This window comes from Chaetodon trifascialis, chromosome 1, assembly GCF_039877785.1.
Source record: "Chaetodon trifascialis isolate fChaTrf1 chromosome 1, fChaTrf1.hap1, whole genome shotgun sequence".
In the NCBI taxonomy this organism is placed as follows: domain Eukaryota; kingdom Metazoa; phylum Chordata; class Actinopteri; order Chaetodontiformes; family Chaetodontidae; genus Chaetodon; species Chaetodon trifascialis.
In genome coordinates, this window is record NC_092056.1 from 28,727,763 (window position 1) to 28,751,662 (window position 23,900).

The window sequence follows — 23,900 nt, forward strand, 5'->3', positions numbered from 1 at the left end:
ACAAACACATGTCATCTTGTCAAGGTAAAGAATAGCACGCTGAGATGTGTGAATGAGTTAATTCATCTGGTTAGATCGCATGGTGACCTCGTGTCATACCTGCGTGTTAGATACATGAGGAGGAGGGCTGCAGTACAGGGAGGTGGAGTGAAACAGAAGGAAAGCAAGGGAGGGGTGGAGCAGCAGAAAGACTGTAAAGGGAGCAGCAGAGAGGAGAGGAGGGGGCGGAAAGAGATGAGAAGTACAGAGAACAAACTGAGAATCTGTAGGAACAGAGTAGACCGGCAAGGAGATAAGAGAGAAAAGAGGCTGGAGACAGGGAGGGAGAGGAGTGAGAGGAAAACACACAAGGGCAAAGGAGAAAAGCAGAAAAGGAGGGAGAGGGTAAGGAAGGAAGGTAAGGGTATAGAAACACAGAGGAGAGAATAACAAAGCAAGGAGTCTGGGGTGCAAGAGTAGAAGAGGAGCACCTTGGCCAGGTAGTTGATGGTGAAGGTGAGGAGGAGAACCATGGCGCTGTGGAGAAGCAGCTTCCCCAGGCGAACCAGCAGGCTTCCTGTCTTCAACCCAGACTGCATGAGCAGAGAGAAATGAGAGTTTAGTCGATACATCTGTTACATCTTTTACATTAAGAAACCTGAGGAGCGCAAACACGCAGCTTCACTTGAACACACACCTCTCTGTTCATCCAGACATTCAGGGCCTCACACGCTGGCTGCCACAGCCGACAATACTTTCAGAGGAGAGGAAGGATAGTTCCCAGTCAAGTCAACCAGCAAGTCCTGAGTCACGGCCGACTCCTAAACTTTGTGTTTCAAGTCCGACAGGAGTGCGCTCTTCACAAAACCAATGAGCTACTTTCAAAAGACTTTCACGACATTTGAAATTGATCAGACGCCTCAGTCTGTTGTTCCAGTGACTCGGGTTGGGGTTTGATATCATTCTATTTAATGTGAATCTAATCTGGAATCCCTTGTTGAAACCAAATGTCTTCAGCTCTCAATATTTGGACCAAAAGTTAAAAAATAAATAAATACATCTCTGTGATTTAAATCAGTACATATTAAATTACTCTTTGTTCTTCTATTGTTCTGAGGTTGTAATGCAGAATTATTAGATGGTTAATATGTGAATGATGTGAAGGAAAGTTCACACTGTGAGATTGTAAGGACTGAATCTGACGTGAAGCAGTCTGATCTGTCACGAGAGAACATTTGTCACTGTTGGTCTTGTAGAACTACGAAAAGACACCATCCACTCAGGATATTAGAGTAATTCTGCAGAGCAGTGCTTCTTTTATCTCATAAATGATTTTTGGCTGAGTACAGACACCAGCTTGCACATTGACCAGACAGCAGCCATCAACTTTAATTAACTACAGCTGATATAATTTGCTGTCGAAGAAGTTTCTTCACTGAAACCGGTCAAAGATAAAAGTTTGCTCACCTGATTCTTTTCCCCCTAATGTGATAATGCGCTCGTCTGCATTGCTAAATTGTTCAGTCTGTTGTCAGGAAAATGAAGAGTTGGTCCGCTGCACTCTTTTTTATGTCATCAGTTTTAATATGTGGGCTCGGGAGGGGAGCGAGTCATTCCAGCCTAAAGGTCAAAGTCAAAGTAAAGTCCCAAATCGCTGGTGTCAAGTCCAAATTCACTAGATTCATAATACATGTCTGACCAAAGCACAAGTCATAGGACTTGAATCAACAGCTATAAAACTTATTTGAATGCCTTATACGTGCCTGCTTAATGCATGCAGTTACTGTACACAAATTACTTCCAGCCAGAAATGAACTCTCCCATTTCTGACTCTCAACCTTCCTCCATCTTTCCTTCCATTCCACTTTCATCCTGTCACATTAAATGTTGCTGTAATTGTTACTGTGATAAGGTCTAAGTGACATTTAGACCTGACAACTAAGTGTGTCTCCAGCATACAAATTGGAATGATGCTGTGTAAAAAGTTACTGCGGTGCAGTCCTCTTCAATTCAAAGTGCAGGTGAATCTTCCATCTGTGATTCGTGAACAAGCGGCCGCAGCTGTCTGCATCTTCCTCTGAGTGACTCTCTTACACTGATGCAGCCATTTTTGACTCAAGCCTTTTGATCAACCCTAAACCTAAACTCGACTACAACTCATTTGAAAGCCTTGTTCTCACTCTTTCTCATGAGAAATGGAAAACAGTGCAGCCACTTTTATTTGTTGTAGTATACCGCTCTCCTGGTCCTTACTCCGAATTTATAGCTGAGTTCTCGGAGTTTCTATCAAGCTTAGTTCTTGAAGCAGATAAAGTAATTATTGTAGGTGACTTTAATGTACATGTCGACGTTGATAATGACAGCCTTAGCACTGCATTTATCTCAGTATTAGACTCAGTTGGCTTCCGCCAGAATGTACATGAACCGACTCACTGTTTTAACCACACCCTCGACCTTGTTCTGACATATGGCATTGAAATCGAAGACTTAATAGTCTCCTCACAGAATCCTCTTTTATCAGACCATCATTTAATAACTTTCGAATTCATATTACCAGACTACCAGCCAGTAGGCAAAAATTCTTATACCAGACTCCTGTCTGATAGTGCTGTAGCTAAATTTAAGGATATGATCCCATCAGTATTTAATTCAATGCCATGTCTCAATACAACAGAGGAGTCTTATGCTAACATTAGTCCCTCCCAGATTGACTTCCTGGTTGATAGTGCTACAGGATCGTTGCGTATGACACTTGACTCTGTTGCTCCCCTAAAAAAGAAGAAAATTAAACATAGGAGGTTAGCTCCATGGTATACTCCTCAAACCCGCAAATTAAAGCAAACTTCACGGAAAATAGAAAGGAAATGGCGTTCTACCAAATTGGAAGAATTTCGGTCCGCCTGGCAAGACAGTCTTAAAATATACAGGAAAGCCCTCCGCAGTGCCAGGGCAGCCTATTACTCTGCACTAATAGAGGAAAATAAGAACAATCCCAGGTTTCTCTTCAGCACTGTAGTCAGGCTGACAGAGAGCCATAATTCTTGTGAACCATGTATTCCTTTAGCTCTGAACAGTAATGACTTCATGAGCTTCTTTAATGATAAAATTCTAACTATTAGAGACAGAATTCATCGACTCCTGCCATTAACAGGTACTGTTTTGTCTTCAAACGCAGAAATCGTAGAAACTGTTACTCAGTCTGTCGCAGTTTTAGACTGTTTTACTCCTGTTGACCTTCACCAACTAATTTCAATAATTTCATCATCAAAATCATCTACCTGTATTTTAGATCCTATCCCGACTAAGCTGTTTAAAGAAGTATTACCTCTAATTGACTCTTCAGTTTTAGACATGATCAATCTCTCTTTATCAACAGGCTACGTACCACAGTCCTTTAAAGTAGCTGTGATAAAACCGCTACTGAAAAAGCCTACTCTTGATCCAGGGGTTTTAGCCAACTATAGACCGATATCCAACCTTCCCTTTCTCTCAAAAACTCTTGAGAAAGCAGTTGCCAATCAGCTGTGCGACTTTCTAAACAATAATAGTTTATTCGAGGATTTCCAGTCAGGATTTAGAGTGCATCATAGCACAGAGACAGCACTGGTTAGAGTTACAAATGACCTTCTAATTGCATCTGATAAAGGATTTGTCTCTGTACTAGTCTTACTGGATCTTAGTGCTGCATTTGACACCATTGACCATGGCATCCTATTGCAGACACTGGAACATTTCATTGGCATTAAGGGAACTGCGCTAAGCTGTTCCCTTAATGGTTTAAATCCTACTTGTCAGATCGCTCTCAGTTTGTACGCGTTAATGACGACTCCTCTGTGCTCACTAAAGTCAGCTATGGAGTTCCGCAGGGTTCTGTGCTTGGACCAATTCTATTCACCTTATATATGCTTCCTTTAGGTAAGATTATCAGGAAGCACTCAATAAATTTTCATTGCTATGCAGATGATACCCAGCTATATTTATCAATGAAACCGGAAGAAACCAGTCAGTTAACTAGACTACAAGCATGTCTTCATGACATAGAGACCTGGATGACCTGCAATTTTCTGATGCTAAACTCGGACAAAACTGAAGTTATAGTAGTAGGCCCTAAACATCTTAGAAGGTCACTTTCTGATGACATAGCAGTTATGGATGGCATTGCGCTGGCCTCCAGCACCACTGTAAAGAATCTGGGAGTTATCTTTGACCAAGACATGTCCTTTCACTCCCATGTAAAACAAATTTCAAGGACTGCCTTTTTACACCTACGTAATATCGCAAAAATCAGGCATATTTTGTCTCAAAATGATGCAGAAAAACTAGTCCATGCATTCGTAACTTCCAGGCTGGATTATTGCAATTCTTTACTATCAGGCTGCCCAAATTCGCTGCTGAATATTCTCCAGTTGCTCCAGAACGCTGCAGCACGTGTTCTGACAAAAACCAGGAAGCGAGATCATATTTCTCCAATACTCGCCACTTTGCACTGGCTCCCTGTAAAGTTTAGAATAGAGTTTAAAATTCTCCTCCTTACTTACAAAGCCATAAGTGGCCAGGCACCTTCTTATCTTAAAGAGCTCATAGTACCTTATTGCCCTACTCGAACACTGCGTTCCCAGAATGCAGGTCTACTTATGGTTCCTAAAGTCTCAAAAAGCAGAACAGGAGTCAGAGCATTTAGCTATCAAGCTCCTCTCCTGTGGAACCATCTTCCAGTCTTTGTCCGGGAGGCAGACACTGTCTCTACATTTAAGAGTAGGCTTAAAACTTTCCTTTTTGATAAAGCTTATAGTTAGGGCTGGCTCAGGCCTGTCCTGGACCAGCCCCTAGTTATGCTGCTATAGGATTAGACTGTTGGGGGACATCCAAAGATACACCGAGCTCCTCCGTCCTTCTGTCCCTCTCCATCCGCACGCTCTCATGTCCTACCACGGCGTGTTACTAACTTAGCTCCTTCCCCGGAGTCTCTATGCTTTGTCGTCTTGCAGGTTCCCATGGACAGTGGCTGAATCTGGATTGTGGATTTCAGCTGCGTCTCCTGCCTTGGCCCTGCCTGACATCCACTGCAACTGCTACTGCTGTTATTACATCCACTGTCACTGTTACTGTGACTGCATGTCTGTCTCTCTGTCTCTGTCTCTGTCTCTCTCTCTCTCTCTCTGACTGCTTTTCTTTCTGTCTGTCTGTCTGTCTGTCTGTCTCACTCTCTCTCTCTTGCTCTTCCTCTCTCACCCAACCGGTCGAGGCAGATGGCCGCCCACCCAGAGTCTGGTTCTGCTCGAGGTTTCTGCCTGTTAAAAGGAAGTTTTTCCTCGCCACTGTCGCCAAGTGCTTGCTCATGGGGGAATTGTTGGTTTCTTTGTAGATAAAAGAGCTTGGTCTGTACCAGCTCTATATGGAAAGTGTCCTGAGACAACTTCTGTTGTGATTTGGCGCTATACAAATAAAATTGAATTGAATTGAATTGAATTGATATTAATTCTCTTCCCAATTTCAGCCTTTTCTGATTTCACACACACACACACACACACACACACACACACACACACACACACACACACGCACACTGACCTGACAGTGTCTGATGAAGAGTGCGGCGACGATGAAGCTCAGGACTAGTGATCCCAGTATCATGGAGTTGCAGAACTGGAGGAGCCACACACTCAGCAGACCGCTCACTTGAACAAGGTATAGAGTGGTCACCTAGAGAGAAACACACACACACACACACACACACACACACACACACACACACACACACACACACACACACACACACACACACACACACACACACACACACACACACACACACACACACACACACACACACAGTGCTCTGGAACAACATGGGTAGGTACCGTGTGATGATTCAGCTCTTACAGGAATGTGCCTCTGAATACTTTTGACCAGGGACCACTCAACACCTGTGAGCCAAAGGCTGCTCTGAAAGGTGGTGTACCCCCTTAATACAGGCATGCAGTAAGGGAACAGAGAGTGCATGGCATACCTGCCAACAGTGGCAAAGACACGAACAACTGCTTTTTCAACTGAGAAGAGTGAGTGTTGACAGTCTGGTCATTTCCCGTCACCACAACGGGACCCATGGAAGACAGACAGCGAAGAGTAACTCAACCACTCCCTTTTTAGACTGTGAGACAAATAAATGCTGGACGTCTGTGAGCTGCCAATGACTCCGGGGGAGCTGGAATAACGTGACTGAAAAGTAACTTCTGGTGGGAATCAATGCAACATGAGCAAACTACTTCCTAAAGTGGAGGCTAGCCTAGCTTTCCAGCTAACGCTTTTAAAGTGGAATACAATCGACATCACCACGGGTCTGCCAGTATGTTGAATGTTTCAAAGAGATGAGACATCTTTAAAAGGCACGTTAATCTTGTTTAAAGAAGGGTAACAAAATGTTTACAGCATATACAGTTCAGAATGCTACAGTCAGCAGCTCAAGCTAAACATCCACCCAGAGGCTTGAGGCGAAGGTGTTTCTACAAACGTGTCCAGAAACATATCTACAACAGCCACAGTATCATAATACTTCGTATTTCTGTGGTGAACAAGTGAGGAGAGTTCAAATTCATGCTTCATTTCATGTTGCTGTGAACACCACAAATGAAATTCCATTCACCTCCTCCGTAGATATCAGACATTAGCGAAACTATCTGCATGGCTAGATACCACTGGAAGTAAAGTGGTAGATTCAGTGAACTGACCATAGCCACCATTGCTACAGAGATGTCTATAAGACTATTTGAAAAACTTTCTCAGAACCTGGAAAGGGGGGGGCAACGCTGTGGAAAACAAACCCAGAAGCTACCAGACGTCTTTGGCTTATGCTAATAAGCTACTGAGCTTACTGAGCAATGTTCATTCAGCTAAGCGGGCGTCACACTGGACCCCAGAGCTCAGTTCTTCCACACATCCCTGGAAGTGACCCCCCAAGTATCTGGTCCTTCTTGTAGCCATACCTGCGCAGTTGTTAAGAAGTCGACACAGTCGAGAGTGTATATGATGAGAGCCTGAACAAGCAGGATGAACTGGTTGAACTGCCACGTCAGACAGAAACAGAACGTCGTCACATACATCAACCACACCATCACCTTCTGAGGAGGGAAACACAAACACACTGGGGTTACATATGCTGACTCCTGCTGTGCTCTTAGCTCTTTTAAAGGTGGATGGATATTGAGCAGGTGGTTTGACATGCAAAGTCAAGGCCGATCTACGTGGTGAGGATTTTGAGCAGCTTTGATGCAGCATGGGTTTGTGTGTACCTGCTGTAAGGCGGTGAGCTGAGGCCTGAGGTAACATGTGATAGCTGTGACCTGCAGCGCGAGGAGGGGCAATGACCAGTTCTCTCTGAGGGAGATGGTGAACTCCACACGAGTGGTATCTACCCTGATAGGAGGAGGAGAGGGAGAGAATCTGACTTTTTGTCCTGTGGTTTGTGTGTTGATTGGGAAAAACATCAGAGCAATCAGTTGAGATAAGGCATGAGCAGCTGATTCACTGATAGCTCCTGTGATAGCTAGAAAAAGTAATAATGTAATTTACCTGCACAAAAGCACATTGTAATACACATGGTCAGAGCTGCTCTTTGTGTAAGTTTTCTGAAGTTGGAAAACTCTACTCTGTGACCGTCCATTTACTGTTTACAGGGGTCACCACAAATCCCACCTCTGTATTGATCTAACAGGATGGCAGAGAAAATTCCACCAGGGTTTCTGAACTTTCAACACATTTTTTAAAAACACAGCAAGCAACACACAAAAAAAGGCAGACACCGACTCGCACCAAAGAAAACTAGAAGGGTCTTCTTGACTTCTAGATGCCCAGTATAACCAGCCTGGTAAAGAAACAGTTCACCATATTAGGAAATATTTGTATTCGTTTTGCGAAGAGTTAGAAAGTTGATACCACTCTCATGTCTGTGAGACAAAACTAACATGTACAATAGATGAAGTCCTCGTCATTTTGGCCACCTGTTGATCAGTAGAAGACTATGAAACCTTTGACTGGAATGTGTATCATGTCACCCTTTGTGCATATACAAGCACGTGTGCGCTCTTGTGCATGAGGGCAAACAAAACAGAGACCCACATGTAGAAACACTGCTCCATATCGAAAACAGGAGTCAAACACTCAGGGAAGCTATTGCAAATCTCCTGACAATAGAGAGCTGAGTGAGGATAAAAACTGATAAATAAAAACTTGAGGAAAACAGAAATGCCACAAATATGGCCATTTCATTTTGAATGCAGTCTAAAGCTGGTTTACACAGACAGAATTGTGAGACTTTGCAGTTTCAAACAATAATTGTAATTCAGAATTCACCTGATGTCATCCAAAATGAGGAAATGAACCTCTTATCTTAACATTTCCAGAGTCAAGTGGATATCTGAAAGTGGCATAACCCTCTCCCCCGATCTCTGTCTCACGCACACAAATGATCACACGGTTATTACCGACCTGTTGAGGATGTACCAGACCCCAGTGAGCGTACCAGCCAGCCAGGAACCAGACAGCAGCCATGCTGTGAGGTACAGAGCGATCACATACACCGCTTGGAGCGAGAACACTGTGTAAATGTAGAAATACACTGGCTCCAGATATGACTGGCACACGCACACACACACACACACACACACACACACACACAGAAACCATTAGTTCATTATGCACTGTAAGTGAACACACACAGTGACAGCGACTGACTCGGACACTCAGGAACACTGTGGCATTTTCAAAGTTTGGTCTGATATTTCACTTCCTGCCATTCCTGTCATGGGGAGATCATTGTGGAAGCTAAGCAGCTGTTTCTCAGTTAACTGACATGCCAATACAGAAACCTTTTCCTCTAGGGTGACAAGTGTATGTGTGGCAAGCCATGTGAGCTAAAAAGACCAAACTGTAAAATGCCACAGCACTTCAAATGTTTGACAGTCTCCCATTATGACTACTGGCTTAATGAGAATGACAAAAGACAGAAAATCTAAATATTGGAGAGTGGCATTTTTTTCTGTTTCTGTTTTTCTGTTTCTCACAACAAGAAGGCTTTATTTAATGGGCCAAAATGACAAGAAAATCAGAGACCATTCTGTAATAACAGCAGTCATTCCTCTGATCTTTTGTGTTTTGTAAGCCTATAGTTAACAGCTGACTGCTGAGTGATGTGTGTTACCTGTATGGGCAACAATCTGTAGAGCACACTGAGAAAGACCTCTTGATAGATATTCATTCGCTGTAGGAGATTAATGGTCCTCTTGGATTCTGTCAAGTTGTCATGGATCAAATCTGAGAGCCCTGAGAACACAAACACACACACACACACACACACACACACACACACACACACACACACACACACACACACACACACACACACACACACACACACACACACACACACACACACTGAAAATGCCACCATTTCTTCACATTGACATGTTCAGATAATTATTCCTTGCTTTGTGACAATCAGGGAGGAAGGGGTCTGAATATTTCTCAAAGCTAACTTTACAAATTTACAGTATGATGCTATTAAAGAACAATAAGAGTGTTTGAAATCTCTGCCAACCACAGACCGTTTTGCTTGAATTTAAGTGCTTAATTGCTGGAGGCACAATGGGTGAACCCATCAGTGCATTCAACCTTGGAAGCCCTCAAAACATCATTTCCTTTGCTGAGAGAAAAAAATTAAAAAAACTACTACACTCATTTTTTCTTCAAAACTTTCACACCAATAACTCACCATAAACCCACCATCTAAATATGTCAGGGTTTCCTGCAGAGTTTAATAGGACAAGACGAGACAACCTCCACTCACATCAAAAGATTCAATGGGAAATAAAACACTGACCTTTGGAAGGAAAAACAGAGGAGCTATTACACACTGCAAAGGTCATATGTATATATAATTGAGTGTGTCTATTGTTTAAGCTGTTTAAGCTGCATATTACCTCTACTAAACAATTTCCTGCAGGAAATCATTTATAAGGATAAGGAAGTTCTGCCAAAGAAGCTTTAAAGCCACTATGGGCAACATATTTACTTATATGAATGACATGTCTACACGTGTACACCACCTGCCTGCCACCAAACAGTAAATACACAAAGTTAACGACTAGGTGGTGAAACACAGTAAAGCACATAAAGTTGAAAGGAAAGTAAATATTGGAGTTACATTTTCCAGGTTGCCACAAACACAGCTGCAATTGATTGCTAATGTGTATGTCCCTGAAACAGGCAACTGTTTGTCAACTAGATTGCATGAATGCATGAATGACTGAATGAATGAATGAACTAGATTGCCATATCAACTTGACACATCACTGTTGTTCCCAGCTGGTATTCTGCAACCCCCAGAAATCAGTCATCGAAGGTTTAAAGGCTCATTCAGTTGCATATCAACTTGGGTCTTGTTTTGTAGGCAAAGATGTTTGTGATAATGTCAAAATCTGGGAACGAGACAACCCTGGTTCAACAAAGTCCAACAGAACAGGGAGTATGAGCAGTCAGATCACAGCAGTGTTTCCTCTACATTCATTTAGGAGTGGTGGGCCGCCATTCCTAAATCCTAGCTGCTGCTCCTTGAAATTTCTATTTTTTTTTTTTTGGTCATAAATACACCACCGCCGCATGTCTCCACCTTCACAGCAGAGTCCGACGTTAGTTACTCGCCAGAGTGCGGCCTTGAAAGTGACATCACGTCAAGCACGCAGGCAACAGGTCAGAGAGTCAGAGGGGTGTCGTCTTGGAAAACAGGGCAGCGACTTACTGGAGAAAAGGTAGACTTATTAGCTTAAGATAACTCATACTAGATTTTACAAGTTAAATAGACATTCGCAAAATACTGATGCCCAGCTTACGTTACGTAACATATCGGTAGCTTAAGGTAATTGGGCCCGGTGCCAACTCAGTGTCGCTAACATGAGTAAACTAATTGATAGCATTAAGCTAATATCTGCACGCCATGATGTAACTGCTGACTGCATTTTCAGATGAGCTTGTTCAAATGTTTCTCTAAGAAGAGAAAGACAGCTGATGAAGATGACGCTAGTCAGTAGTGATGTGTCAGTCGCGAAGAAACGGCTCTTAGAGCCGGCCCTTTGAAGTGAACAACTGGAGCGGAGCTGCAGGGATCTTATTTGTTTTTTCTCGACTTTTGGTTTTGGTCATACATGATGTGTGGTGGCTTCAGTGTGTATGCACTGAGCAAGAGGGGGAGGAGCGGGGGTTACAGACACAGTGCATGCACGCGCGCGCGCACACACACACACACACACACACACACACACACACACACACACACACACACACACACACACACACACACACACACACACACACACACACACACACACACACACACACAGTGACAGACACATTCAGCCATCAACATTTTCAACTGGCCATTCAATAAATAGGTTGTAATTTTTTTGTGATTATTTTAGGGTAAAACTGAATGTGAAACAGCTGGGAACAATCCCTAATTGCGCAGGACACAAAATTGGGTAAAGCTACAGCAAGTACAGAGGGTCAAAGCTGAATCAGGAAGTCAGCGTGGAAACTGTGACTTTTCTCATTTTAGCATTCACTTTTGTTTCCTCTTCCAAATAAGACTGGGGGGGGGGGGGGTGTTTACAACCTGTCTGATCATCAGGCTACTCATGTCTTTTGCCCTAACTTACTTTTTTCAGCAATGTCGCTGCACTCCTCTCTCTCAGGAATGACTTTGGTGAGTTCAGTGGCATTTTTACAGACGACGATGGCAAGAAGGACAAGGACAGGACCCAAGTTGTAACAGAGCAGAGCATAGACCATACAAAAAGACTTGTGCTGATGTTATGTGAGCTCATAGACACGCTGGTGTCAGTATTTCAAATTAGGCACTGCGTGCAGTATCATTACTATGTATTTGGTTTGACTGAAATAAAGAGTGACATCAGAGAGCTGAGCTTCTGCTTCAGGTTGGGATGTGTCAGCCTGATCGCTGCTGTGTTCTTGATCCACGGGCGACCATAAAAACCAGCACTGTTTTCAACAAACAAAAGCACCCAGTACCACCCACAGTCACGATCCACTCCATTCTCCTTTCTTTCATAAGGCCATCCTCCTTTTTCACCCTCCTTCCAACTTTCCTCCCTCACACTGATTCCTTTTCCCTATCTTAGCTCCTTTATCATTCCCTTGTGTCCTGTTCCCTTTCCTCTCGTCCCTGTATCTCTTTCTTTCCATCCTTTGTCTACCATATTTCATTACTTTCTCCCTCCTTACTTTTTTACTTTCCCACATCAATCTTCTGTTTTCCATCACTCCATTCTTCCTTCCATCCCTGTATTTTTCCCCTTCCTCCCTAAACCTTAACACTTGCACTACGGTGGTTTGTGCATATCAAACCATTCTGCTGTGACAGGAAAAGAAGTGAACTCAAGAGTGAGACAGAAAGGAGGTCAGCCAGTTTCTCAACTGATTCGTCAACAGCTCAATTATTTGCCTTAGTGGAAAATTAGGCCTGCTTCCAAATGGGAACTTTACATGATAATGGAACAAAATAATGAGAGTAATTTCCCTTGGACCAGACGGTGCGTCATTGAGAAACCACAGTGATTTGTTTGGCCTGGTTGGAAAACAGAGAGAAAAAAGTTTCTTCTTGTACAAGTGGGTTGAGACAGCCATCTGGTGTGAATGAAAAATGTTGATAACAATGTTGGTTTCACAAAATAATTATTAAAATATCTGTGAAATGCTGGTTTATGTGATTTTATACTGCCATTATGGAGCTGTGACCCTCACTGCCTGTTGGCTCAGCCGTCCGGCACGTGCAGTCGTCACTGATAACAGTGATAAATTTACAGCTCAAAATCTTCAGTGATTTTGGGGACAAAAAGGGTCACGAAGGTAGACAAAAGCAGGCTTCTCATGTCAGCCATTGTCCGTCAGTCGGCTGTAGCTAGCTACATAATTAATCTAATGTAATGTCCATTAGTTGAGAACAGCATCTCGGGCTGACTCTTTAATTATTTCAACTGACGTAAAATGATCTTAAATCTGAGTTTGATGACTTGGTAAATGATATCATACTCAGACACTGGGGCTAAAGCTGCAGGGCCTCCTCAATGGTGGTGGAAATATAATAAAATGTCAGATCAGATCGCTGCTTTCTAACACAACCAACTGGAGTTGCTCAGCTTGTATCCTTGTGTGTATTTTCAAACAGCATGGTTTCACTTTTAATTTTTGAAAGAAAAGGCAAATTTAACACCTTCCTGGGTTACACTAACTGGACTGGTTTGGATGTAAACTTCCATTAAAATCAGGACAGAGCCTGAACTCTAACAGCATCCAGGACCAGCTTCTACACAGTGAGGAAACACTACATGAATAGTACTAGTCATGATCTTTAAATCATGACAAAAATCGAAATTAGTTGATGATATGCGGTCAATTTAGACTCAAAATCAAGGATGACATAGATGGACAGGCTGATATTTGATAAATATAATAAAAGGCCAACATGTGTGATATAAAGTATATACAGTAAAATCACCAGAGATGTCGAATATACCTTGCTGTATGGATGGGGCCTGCAACATTTGCTTGAAGTAGGAGTAGTACAGTCCACATTCTGTCCGAAAGGAGATCTCCCGCTCCACTTCCTGAAAGCAAAGAGGAGAATTTGGCTGTATGAAAAGAAGCACTTCTGTTCTCTATAATTTGAAAAACATCCTGGCAAGACATGACAGAAACATGGGGGATAGAGGCAAAGCAGCTAATACACTCGTAATCCTCAAGAGTAACAAAAAGACAGGTAACAGTGTGTGCGCTTGAGTGTGTGTGTGTGTGTGTGTGTGTGTGTGTGTGTGTGTGTGTGTGTGTGTGTGTGTGTGTGTGCGTGTGCGTGTGCGCTTGAATCGTGTCTTCCCAGGAGACTTCCTGCTTGCCATGCATGATTACTGTCCCAGTGGAGGGTGAAGACAGAGAGCAAACAGTGAGCAACCAGCTGCAGAATGTTAAGCCAATCATCAATCTATCAGATTCAGTTTGTAAAGATGTAAAAGCTGTGCTTGACTTAAAAGAAATTCTTTGTATTTAACAATATATGCAAGGAATAATGCTCAATGAGGTGGACTGCTGAGAGGTGTGACGCTTTTCACTTGCAGTGTGTTACCGACCAATCCCCATGGCACTTGTACCACAGGATGTGGCTTAATTAAAAGGTTCAAATTAGTCATAACTCCTACCGTGAGCTGAGAGAACCACAGCAGATTCTCGTGTATGGCGTTGACACACCAGGCCTGAGTCAGTGCCAGCAGCCCGGCCAATAACAGCCCTGCTGCCATGGAAACACACTGGTGCCATGACCACAGGAGTAGAATGTCTGAACCGGAACAAGTGCCGGATCCTCCAAGTGTAGAAACCCCCCCTGTACGCCAACCTTGTGTGGCATTAGACCGTTCTCTCCCCAGCATCATGTTACTGCTGCATCTCCCATCAGCTGGTGTATCTTGCGAGAGGCCCAAATTATGTTCTATCTTGCTGAGCTTAACTCTCTTACGAAGCTCCATTGCCGAAGAAGATGGAGATTATCAATAAGTTCTTGGATCCTTTGATGAGCTGAATCCAGGTAGATAAACAGCATGCTCCTGGGTTGAGCTATAGAACTGATCCAAATCCATTACGGCAATAAATGTAAATGCGGAGTGTTTTTGTTTTCTTGAAGTCGGTCCAAATAAATTAGCTTTTAAATCGCTTCAAGTTCCTTGCCAAAGGAAATACGCAAAAGCTTTCTCTGAGGGAATGAGCAGCTGATTTCGTTCCCAATCCTTCTTTTGAGTTTGCTCCAGGCAAAACAAGCCTTGGCTTTTCACCAAGAACTCTGATGAGATGGCTAATCCTCAGTTTAACTTAAGGTCAAAGCAAACAGGCCTGGTTAACAAGTTCACACATTGCTCATTAGCCTGAAAGCTAGTTCACAAGGCAGCAATCCTCTTCTCTCCATTTCCCTCTGTTACCAATTCCTTGTTATGGGTCTTTGAGTAACTCCCATATCTCTGATGTGCTTGAAGAATCCAAGCGAGGGTCCGTGCAGCATTGGCCTTCCTTCCTCTTTCCTCTGCGACATGTCTAAAAGAGCCAAAACACAGAACAACCTCTGCCCCCCTCCAGTCTTCAACAGAGGCTTCAAAACAAAGAGCAATCTGTCTGAAGAAATCAGCGACCGAGTATGAAGAGAAAAGCAAACATGAAGCCGGAGCCACAGTAAGTCAGCGAACAACTGGATGGGCTGCATATAACTGGAGCAGCCAGAGGGAGGGAAAGAAAAGACAGTTGACTACTGGTGACCCCTTGTCTATAAAGACACACATGCTCACAGGAAAAGAATAAGATGAGGTGGGGGTGGGGAGCAGAGAGGAGAACATGTTGGAACACCATTCGGAAAATGCGGGGAACATTTGTTAGAGGGTTTCTGGATCTGGAGCTGGAGTCAAGCTGTGAGCACATGTCTGAAATAAACTCCATGAGGCAACTGTCTCACTGCTTACGTAAGAGCGCTGATAATAAGCATGCTAAGGGTGTGTGTGCGTGTCTGGAAGAGACAGAGAGAAAGAGCGAGGAAGCAAGAAGAACTTGATGATAATCCCTGCAGACTCTGTAACCTCAGGCTAGCACTGATACCACAATTCCTCAACACACTGGTTGAGGAAACCACATTTGAGATCATTAAAACCAGTCTCCTTTGTGTTAAACAGCAGCTTCTCCGCAGACTGCCAACACTCTGATAGCATCAGTCACGTAAGGTCAGCTCAGGCAGCAGCAACCGCAAAGCACCAGCATCAAGCGGGCAGGTCTCCCAAGATGCCAAATTACTTTCCAGCATGTTTCATGGTCCTTTCCATCCCACTTGACCTGGATGCACTTTAGAGCAAATCTCTGTGTGCGAGACAGTAAGTGGAAGAATGGGGGAGAGAGAGAGAGTGCAGCAAACTAAATCCCTCATCTCAACAGGCTGCGCAAAGGTCGGATCCGCAGCATCAGTCGGTACAGTCACAAGGGTCTGAAAGGTGTGTTTGCTGTACATTAGACCATTTTCTCCGCTTCACTAGACAATGTAGCATGTGCTGCATGTAAACGTAGGATTTAGAGTATGTCCACACTAAGCTGTCTAAATATTTAATTAATCTGGTTCCTTCTGTTTTGGCCCTCCATTCCCACTCAACAGATCTCCAGAGTGAATAAATCTGAAAGTGCTGGTATTGCATTTTACTGCAGTGAAGAACAAAGCTTTTGGAAAATAAGGAAAAAAAAAAAGGCTGCGCAGACACATTTGTACACCTTGTACAGAGTTAAGGAAAGCAGCGTTACTCCTCATGCTCACTGCAATCATTCAGTGTAAATGTCACCACAGCAGAACACACAACGCAGGTATTATCATTAAGCTGGATTGGAGTTTGTTTCATCAGTCAACTTTGCAATCATAGAAAAATGATTTGATCAACATGGCAGTGCAGCAGCGCAGGAATTACTGTTTGCCTTGTTCACAGTTAGCAATCATGAGCTGATCAAATCGCTGTTTTATGCACCCATTCGACAGAACAAATAGACAGAAATACTGTATATGCATATGAAAACAACTACATCATGAGGTCAGCTGTATTAAAGCACAGTGTGTGATCAGGCAGGAAGGGACTGAGAGGAGGTTTAACCAGCTGAGAGCCAGAGGACTTTATGAAAACGCAGCCAATGCAGTGACCTTGTTGAAATGAACGAGGGAGCTGTGCTGAACACAGCCTAAGGACAGGTCAGCAGAAATAACTAGCTCATACAGTACAACCTTTTCGTCTGACCAACATTGAAAATCGATGTCTACCTTCATGTTTCTGCCTGTCCTGAACAGCCACTCTGGAAGACGGGGGGAGAAAAGTCGGCCATCGTTGAGAGGGGGAGACTCGGCCTTGTTTAAACATGGAGAGAACAGCGCAGATTCCCCTGGATGACATTCATACTGCAGCCTTTGCTTCCTTTGCTTTCTCACCTCCACACACCTGGGTAAGTACTGTGTGAAGTGGGTGTTGAGGACAGATTGTCAGCTTCAGAAAGTTGCAGACATTGTTTTTCTCTGTTGTCTTGACAGTCCTTTATAGTTTTTAACAGTCCTGTTCAGTCAAGCTGTCGAACCAGTCTGTGGCGCAGCCTGCCAGCACACTCTCGATGGTACATGGGTAAAAGTACGGCCTCTGCTGTGCCTTCTTCAGGATGCGCTTGGTGTTGAGGGACAGTGCGAGTGTGTGTGCCCAGAAATATTAAAGTGCCAACAATTTCAACAGACGACCTGTCGATGGAAACAGGAGGAGAATTCCTTCTGGTCTCCCTAAAGTTAACAGGGATTTCTTTTACCTTACAGACATTAGGAGAGAAATAGCTGTCATGTCACTTTGCTCCTACAGGCCTTTTCGTTTTGGGTCATTTTTCAGTCCAATTGCACTGGTGTCAGCAGCAAGTTTTACTTGATGGAGATCCTTGCTAACCAGTCTGAATGTGAGAGTGTGGACCCACGTTGTTTCACATGTGAACAGCACTTTCAGATTTGACCGGCTCCGTGTGAGTCTTCGACAGAGGCTATGATAGCATTAACAGAAGGAACCATTTCCCGCACACACACACTCACATGTGTGCAATGTGAGATGATGTCAGCCAGGAGCCCACTTATTTCAGGGAAATGTTCGCCAGGCCTGTAAAGTGACCTGCATTTATTATGAATGAAAACATCTGTCCCCCTCTTCCCTTCACACACACACGCAGCAAACAGAGAAAACCAGCACAGGACCACAAACTGTGTCCTGACGGATTCCACTCGATTAATTGAATGCGCTGCTTTGTCTCTCCCCCACAAAAACTCATCCGTTATCCTGTGCACATTGCCTCTATGTGGGTCGAGGCACATTGCACATTTGCATGAGAAACAGATGAGGCACCTGGATGGCACACAAGTTAGAAAGGAGGCTAACTCTGAGCCGCAGACTTCTGAGGGCCTGCCTGCTCGGTTGTTTCATTTAATTCTTCACTCTCTCTCTCTTGCTTTACACAAAAAGAAAGGTCCATTCTTTGACCAGGATAACACTTCTACAAAACCTGAACCAATGTTTACTGTGCAGATGAAACATTGCCATCTGCTACGGGAGGAGAGAACGCAAACTTTTTACCATATTCAGAGAAATCTGAACTGGCCAGTGATACACCTGCAGCCTCTCTTTAATGACTATTACCACACGCAGTTAGCATCATTCGTTGGATTTAAAGCACATTCCTGTTTTTATACACACTACCTAAATGCCCCTGTAGAACTCTTTGATCATGGAAGTGTCATGGTTAGCATGGTTAGGCGTATTTACAGTATCCATCCCTCAGAGATGATATAAATCTAGATAAATGGTGCACAACCTGATACAAAAACAACAATAGATACAATTGGAATAACTGAATATAATGCAATGTCATATGACCTTATGGTCTTGTAAATACAACACTATGGCTTCAGTTATTGCCTTTGGTGAATCCCGGGTGTTTTTGTTGCTAGTTGCTAACTCCAGCGTTACTCTCCTCAGGTTGATCTTTCCCTTCAGTACTTGGTACTTCTTACACAAGTAGCAGGCTTGATAATGAATTCAGGCAACGTTGGACAAGGCAGAATTTTTTCCCACATGACATTTTTTTTAGGAAGCAAATGGAGTCACATAGCTAAAAGGAGCAATGTGACTGGGGAGCATTGTTAGCTAGCTTGCCGACACACTGTTGGCCATTCGTACATTACCCTAGCATCATACAAACAGCTCGAGACCAAAGCCAGGCCAGACCACTGCTTACCTTGGCTGACTCACACATCGACCACAGCAAATGGCTTTAGCTGCAGCATTAAGTGAGGCAAAAACAACAAACAGCAACAGTGTTCACTTCCATTTTGCCACGGTTATGACTCTGACAAAGCGATCTGTTCTGCCATATCAACCATATCAAAATCTGCTATGTATATCTCTGACTGAACCAGGGTGCTGGTGAAGCTCTGAAAGGGGGAATTAAATTACATCATATCTGGCAGAGCACAATGTTCTGTTGCTGTACAACATTGAGCAGACTATAAAAAGGACTGTGTATCCACCAGTTGCCATGGTGTTTCAGGACTTCATGTGGTTCATTTAATGGGCCTGAAAAATCAATCCTACGCGGTGCATGGAAAAACAATCACCCCATTTCAAGATGAAGTGTTTATGATGTGTTTGCATGCCGTTTTTTTGGACAAAACTGCATGAGGGGACGTGTCTGATTGGCACTTAAACTGAAACTACATTTCCTCAGAGATACACAGAGAATGTGTGCAGATTTTTTTTCCTTTTAAATGCTAAAAGTGGGAGACATTTTCCATCTGTAAACGTCCATGTCCTTGCTGTGGCTGATGAATCTTACACATGGATGTCAAATCCTTAGGTAACCTTCATATAAAAGTGTCAGCCACATCAGCCCAGCCATCTTTACAGCTTCTTAATAAGTGCCTCATAAAAGAGATGAAAGAGTTTGTGTGTTTGGAGATCTTCTTCCCAGGCTGACACACACTCAGTGGAATTACTTTGGGCCACATCGACACACTCTAAACCACTGAGACATCTGCGCATGCATGATGGTACATGATCAGTGGACAAGAGGCTTGGCAGCAAGCTGTTACATAACAATTCGCCATAAATATTTTTTAATGATTTTCACTTGTTAACAGTCAGACCTCTCCACCCTGCTAGAGGCAAATATTACATATATTAGCCTGTGAAACACTTCAACCTCTTCTCAATTGCCAATTCCACACTTTCCTAACATTAACGTTACACACTCTTTCGCATTTTGTTCTCGTATCTTTGGCTCTTTTCTGACGGTTTGCTGGACATTCTTTAATTGAGACTCTGTTGTGAAATGTACCCAAAGAAAACAGCTGCACCATCAAGTACATTTGTAACAAGACACAGGATCTTTTCTATACTTCACCCATGGATAGACTACCTTTAGTGTCACATAAACTGAATTTCATTCTTTGAATATGGTTTCTCATTGTGTTCCTAAGCTGTAACTGCTCCATTACAAAAACATCATACCTCCTGACAAACCTAGTTGCTGGGTCAAATAAACTTCCAACAAGTTTATATTAACTTACTGGTAGCTATAGTTGCTTTTGTCAATGAAAATTATGACTAAATATCGTCGTCAACGAACCTTTATCACATGACGAAAACGAGACGAGACGCAACGTAAATGTTGGTCATGTGACGATAACCACAATTAAATAATGCAATATTGTTTACGAATAAAAACGAGACCAAATGTGGCTTACAAAATAAAAACTCTGCTAAACTGTCTCTTCATTTGACTAAGACGAAATGTTCTAACGTTATTTCGTCTCATTTAGTCGCGTTGTTATTATTATTTTGCAGTATTTCTGTTTCCTGTGTCTCACTTCAGGGGCCGCATCAGGTCGCACTGCGCAGTCGCAGCGACGTCACGGCATTAGTTCCCCCTCGCGGCATTATTTAGAAGATGCAGCTGCGGTAGGTTAACGTTAACGACAGACAACTGACGCAGAGAACGGGACCACTGGCCGGCCAGCCGGCTTTGCTTGGTAAAATAAATAAGTTGTACACTCAAATCAGAGCGTCTTCCTGTCTGGAATGTCTCACCCAACCGGTCGAGGCAGATGGCCGCCCACCCAGAGCCTGGTTCTGCCTGAGGTTTCTGCCTGTTAAAAGGAAGTTTTTCCTCGCCACTGTCGCCAAGTGCTTGCTCATGGGGGAATTGTTGGTTCTCTGTAGATAAAAGAGCTTGGTCTGTACCAGCTCTATATGGAAAGTGTCCTGAGACAACTTCCGTTGTGATTTGGCACTATACAAATTGAATTGAATTGAATTGAATTGAATTGAATTGAATTGAATTGAATTGAATTGAATGTATTCTTGAGTCTATAAGGTAACAATATAATAATAAGACAACCTTGTTGGAATTGTGAAATGGGTTTGACTAAAAGAAAATTTTGTCTATACTTCTAGATACTAATATTGACTGGGTTAAATAGAATTGAATTATTAAAAAGAGACTACAATTTTCATTGACTAAAACTAGACTAAAATGTCATCAGTTTTTGTCGACTAAAACTAGATGAAAATAGTCACAGATAATTCTGACTAAAATAAGACTAAAATGCTCAGACTTTTAGTCGACTGAAACTTGACTAGACCAAAAAGAGTATGAACGTGACTAAAACTAATAAAAACTAAAATGACAGTTTGACACAAAGACTAGACTAAGACTAAAATTAAAACAGGCCGGCAAAAACAACACTACTGGTAGCATCACCAAAGACTTAAGGAAAAAACTGTTTACGGTTGCATCGGTGAAGGGCCTTTACCTTGATGTTGGAGAACCACAGGTCGTTCTCATGTAGAGTGGCCATGTAAATGCAGCACAGCAGGCCAAGACCAACAGATACAGACCAACCAAGCGACGTCCAGATTATTGCTCCCCATGACCAATCGCCTGCAGAGACATTAACATGTCAGCAAGTTGTTGCTGTCAAGTGACATTTTCAGAACTTTAAATAAAAGCCAACACAACATAATCACAATCTTGCACAGAAAATTCGTTGTCACGGTTGGAAATGCAAAGGTATAAATAATAAAATGAATGATGGCTGAATTCCATTTAGCCGCTCCAGCTTCAGGGTCCTGGCATTGTGCATGCTCACTCAGGGTCGGCAACAACATGGGAAATGTGTGGGGGGAGAAAGTTTCCTATTGGGCCATCTAACAAGCACTTCTGAAGGAGGCCATGCTGACAGCTTCACTGTCACATGGTCATGGCTTACTGGGACAATATAACTGAGCCATGTTAATGTTGCCTATGCACCTGAGCCTTTCCTACTGCACGCTGCTGTAAGAAAATGGGCTGGGAGCACATTTCTGCCAGCTGCCTTTTGGTGACACCAGGTGGCTTTCGTTCAGTGGATGCTAGTGACATACGGGTGATTAAAATCTGTGAAATGCAGAAAACACATGTCAAAATCTCATGTCTGTCTTCACTGTGCCTGAAATGTTCTTATACCACACAAGCAAAACACAAAATAGGTGTAAGAGTTCTGAAAATGTGGCATTTCCTTAACACCCCACTGAGAACTTCCCTTCCCATTCCACACCCACAGCAGGCCAGAGGTCAGGGTCAGATGCAGAACACTGACCCTGGAGCTGGATCTGGTTCAAAAACCCTTCAGCAAGGTGGACGGCTGCCAACCATGCTCACCCCTTGGCCGAAGGGCACTTTCTGCAGTCACTGGACCATACTGCTGCTGCCCAAATGCAGTGTATGGAAATCAGCTGGGTGGAAGGATGCTTCACTCACCGTGCAAAATCTTCTCTGGATGATGATCGGAGCAACAGTTGGACTGCTGGGACTGCACCTCTGCACCAAGGGGGGGCTCCTTCCCCTTACTGCCCTTCCTCTGACGCAGGGCTGTCATGCTGAAACACTGCAAGCGGACGGGGTGTCTGATCACTCTCACATATGCATGTACAGACACACATGTCCTTATGCCCTGACCACACAAACAGCGTGTGCACTACTGCAATCTGAGCCTAAGGAAACAACAACCTGCACCGCCGTTTGTTTCCTTTCACTGTCTGCAGCCTCTCATCGGCTCAAACACTGATGGATGGAGTGGACAGGCCTGCTCGCAGCGGCATTTCCTGGTCACGTCGCTGCCAGAATAACGTGAAACATCACATCCACTGTATCGACACCGACAGCCATCAGACCATGGGCAAACTACACTGATCCTACCGTATTTAAGCCGGATGATAGGCTGCAAGTAACCAATCAAATACCATAAGGGATATTAGTAGTGATGCGAATAGTGAGGTAGAATACCATAAAGTAAGATAAGGTAGGTTTAAAGTCCTATTGTGAAGCACATACTTCTACAGCCGTATTATAATGAGTGTGCATTTTGCATAGAGGCGCAGTCCCGTTATGGACGCCAGATTTTCTGTCTTGACAGCAACAAAGACGAACACGATTTGAGCCAGCGGTACATTTATAAGCCTCACCCTCCCGCGGTAGGATGGTCCGACAGCACTCCTCTACCTCCCTCTCCCTCTCTCCCTCCCTCTTTCTCTCTAGACTCCTCGCTCTTTCATTTTTCTCTCCTCTTTTTTTTCCCTCCCGTTAAAATCCATCGGTCAGCTTCTTACCGCACTGGGTTTGAGCACGAGACGATACCGGAACACACGAGAGGCGGCCTTCAAAATAAAAGCGTAAGAGTGTCACTTTTGGGCAAGGCAGGAGTTTTTTGTGGAGACGCTGACGTCAAGGAGGCTGGCAGGCTGTGATGGAGACAGAAAAAGGTAGAAATATTCTCAAGGTTATTGTCAAGTGGGTTTTCATATATGAGGAATTTGCTTCTTGTGAAAAGCAGGTAACGTTACTGCAACCAGTTTCTGGACAGGAGAAGATCTACTGCCAGCTGGGACTTCAGGATAGAAGAATTGTTGGTGTTCAGAAGGATATTATTCATGTTATTGGAAGAGAAAAAGAGACTGACAAAACACAAAACATGGAGTTATATTGCTTATGATGGTTCTGCTCCATTCGGTTCCTGTCGTGTCTCAGAGCCAGCATGTATAATATCTGGACCCAGGAAGTTAATGTGATTAATTACACCAGTGTTACTCCAGTTCCCACAATGACACGTGAAAATGTCACCTGGGTAAATGGTGTCTTATCACCCAAGTTTGTTTGGGTTGTTGTAGTTTTACAGCCTGCACATTTACATTGTGTTGCTCAGGCACCGCTCATCAACCCCATTAATAGTAGCTATTTTCAGG

The 23,900-nt window shown here is 43.4% G+C and overlaps 1 protein-coding gene across 4 annotated transcripts in view; it reads right to left on the reverse strand.

The window, feature by feature from the left end:
* dpy19l3 (dpy-19 like C-mannosyltransferase 3) overlaps positions 1-23,296 on the reverse strand; it is a 57,539-nt gene extending 34,243 nt beyond the window's left edge. The window contains exons 1-11 of one of the 4 annotated variants that reach the window (XM_070959948.1): positions 22,993-23,244; positions 22,669-22,879; positions 22,420-22,546; positions 21,434-21,561; positions 13,562-13,652; positions 9,176-9,297; positions 8,464-8,609; positions 7,269-7,392; positions 6,963-7,097; positions 5,551-5,682; positions 471-572 (exon numbers count right to left, since the gene is read on the reverse strand). In XM_070959948.1, coding sequence (XP_070816049.1) covers positions 471-572; positions 5,551-5,682; positions 6,963-7,097; positions 7,269-7,392; positions 8,464-8,609; positions 9,176-9,297; positions 13,562-13,652; positions 21,434-21,561; positions 22,420-22,537 — 1,098 coding nt within the window. In that variant the 5' untranslated portion in view covers positions 22,538-22,546; positions 22,669-22,879; positions 22,993-23,244. Of the gene's footprint in view, positions 1-470; positions 573-5,550; positions 5,683-6,962; positions 7,098-7,268; positions 7,393-8,463; positions 8,610-9,175; positions 9,298-13,561; positions 13,653-21,433; positions 21,562-22,419; positions 22,547-22,668 lie in introns of all 4 variants that reach the window. The other 3 variants (XM_070959931.1, XM_070959955.1, XM_070959940.1) reach the window with 3 other exon arrangements.
* Between the last annotated feature and the right edge of the window lie 604 nt (positions 23,297-23,900).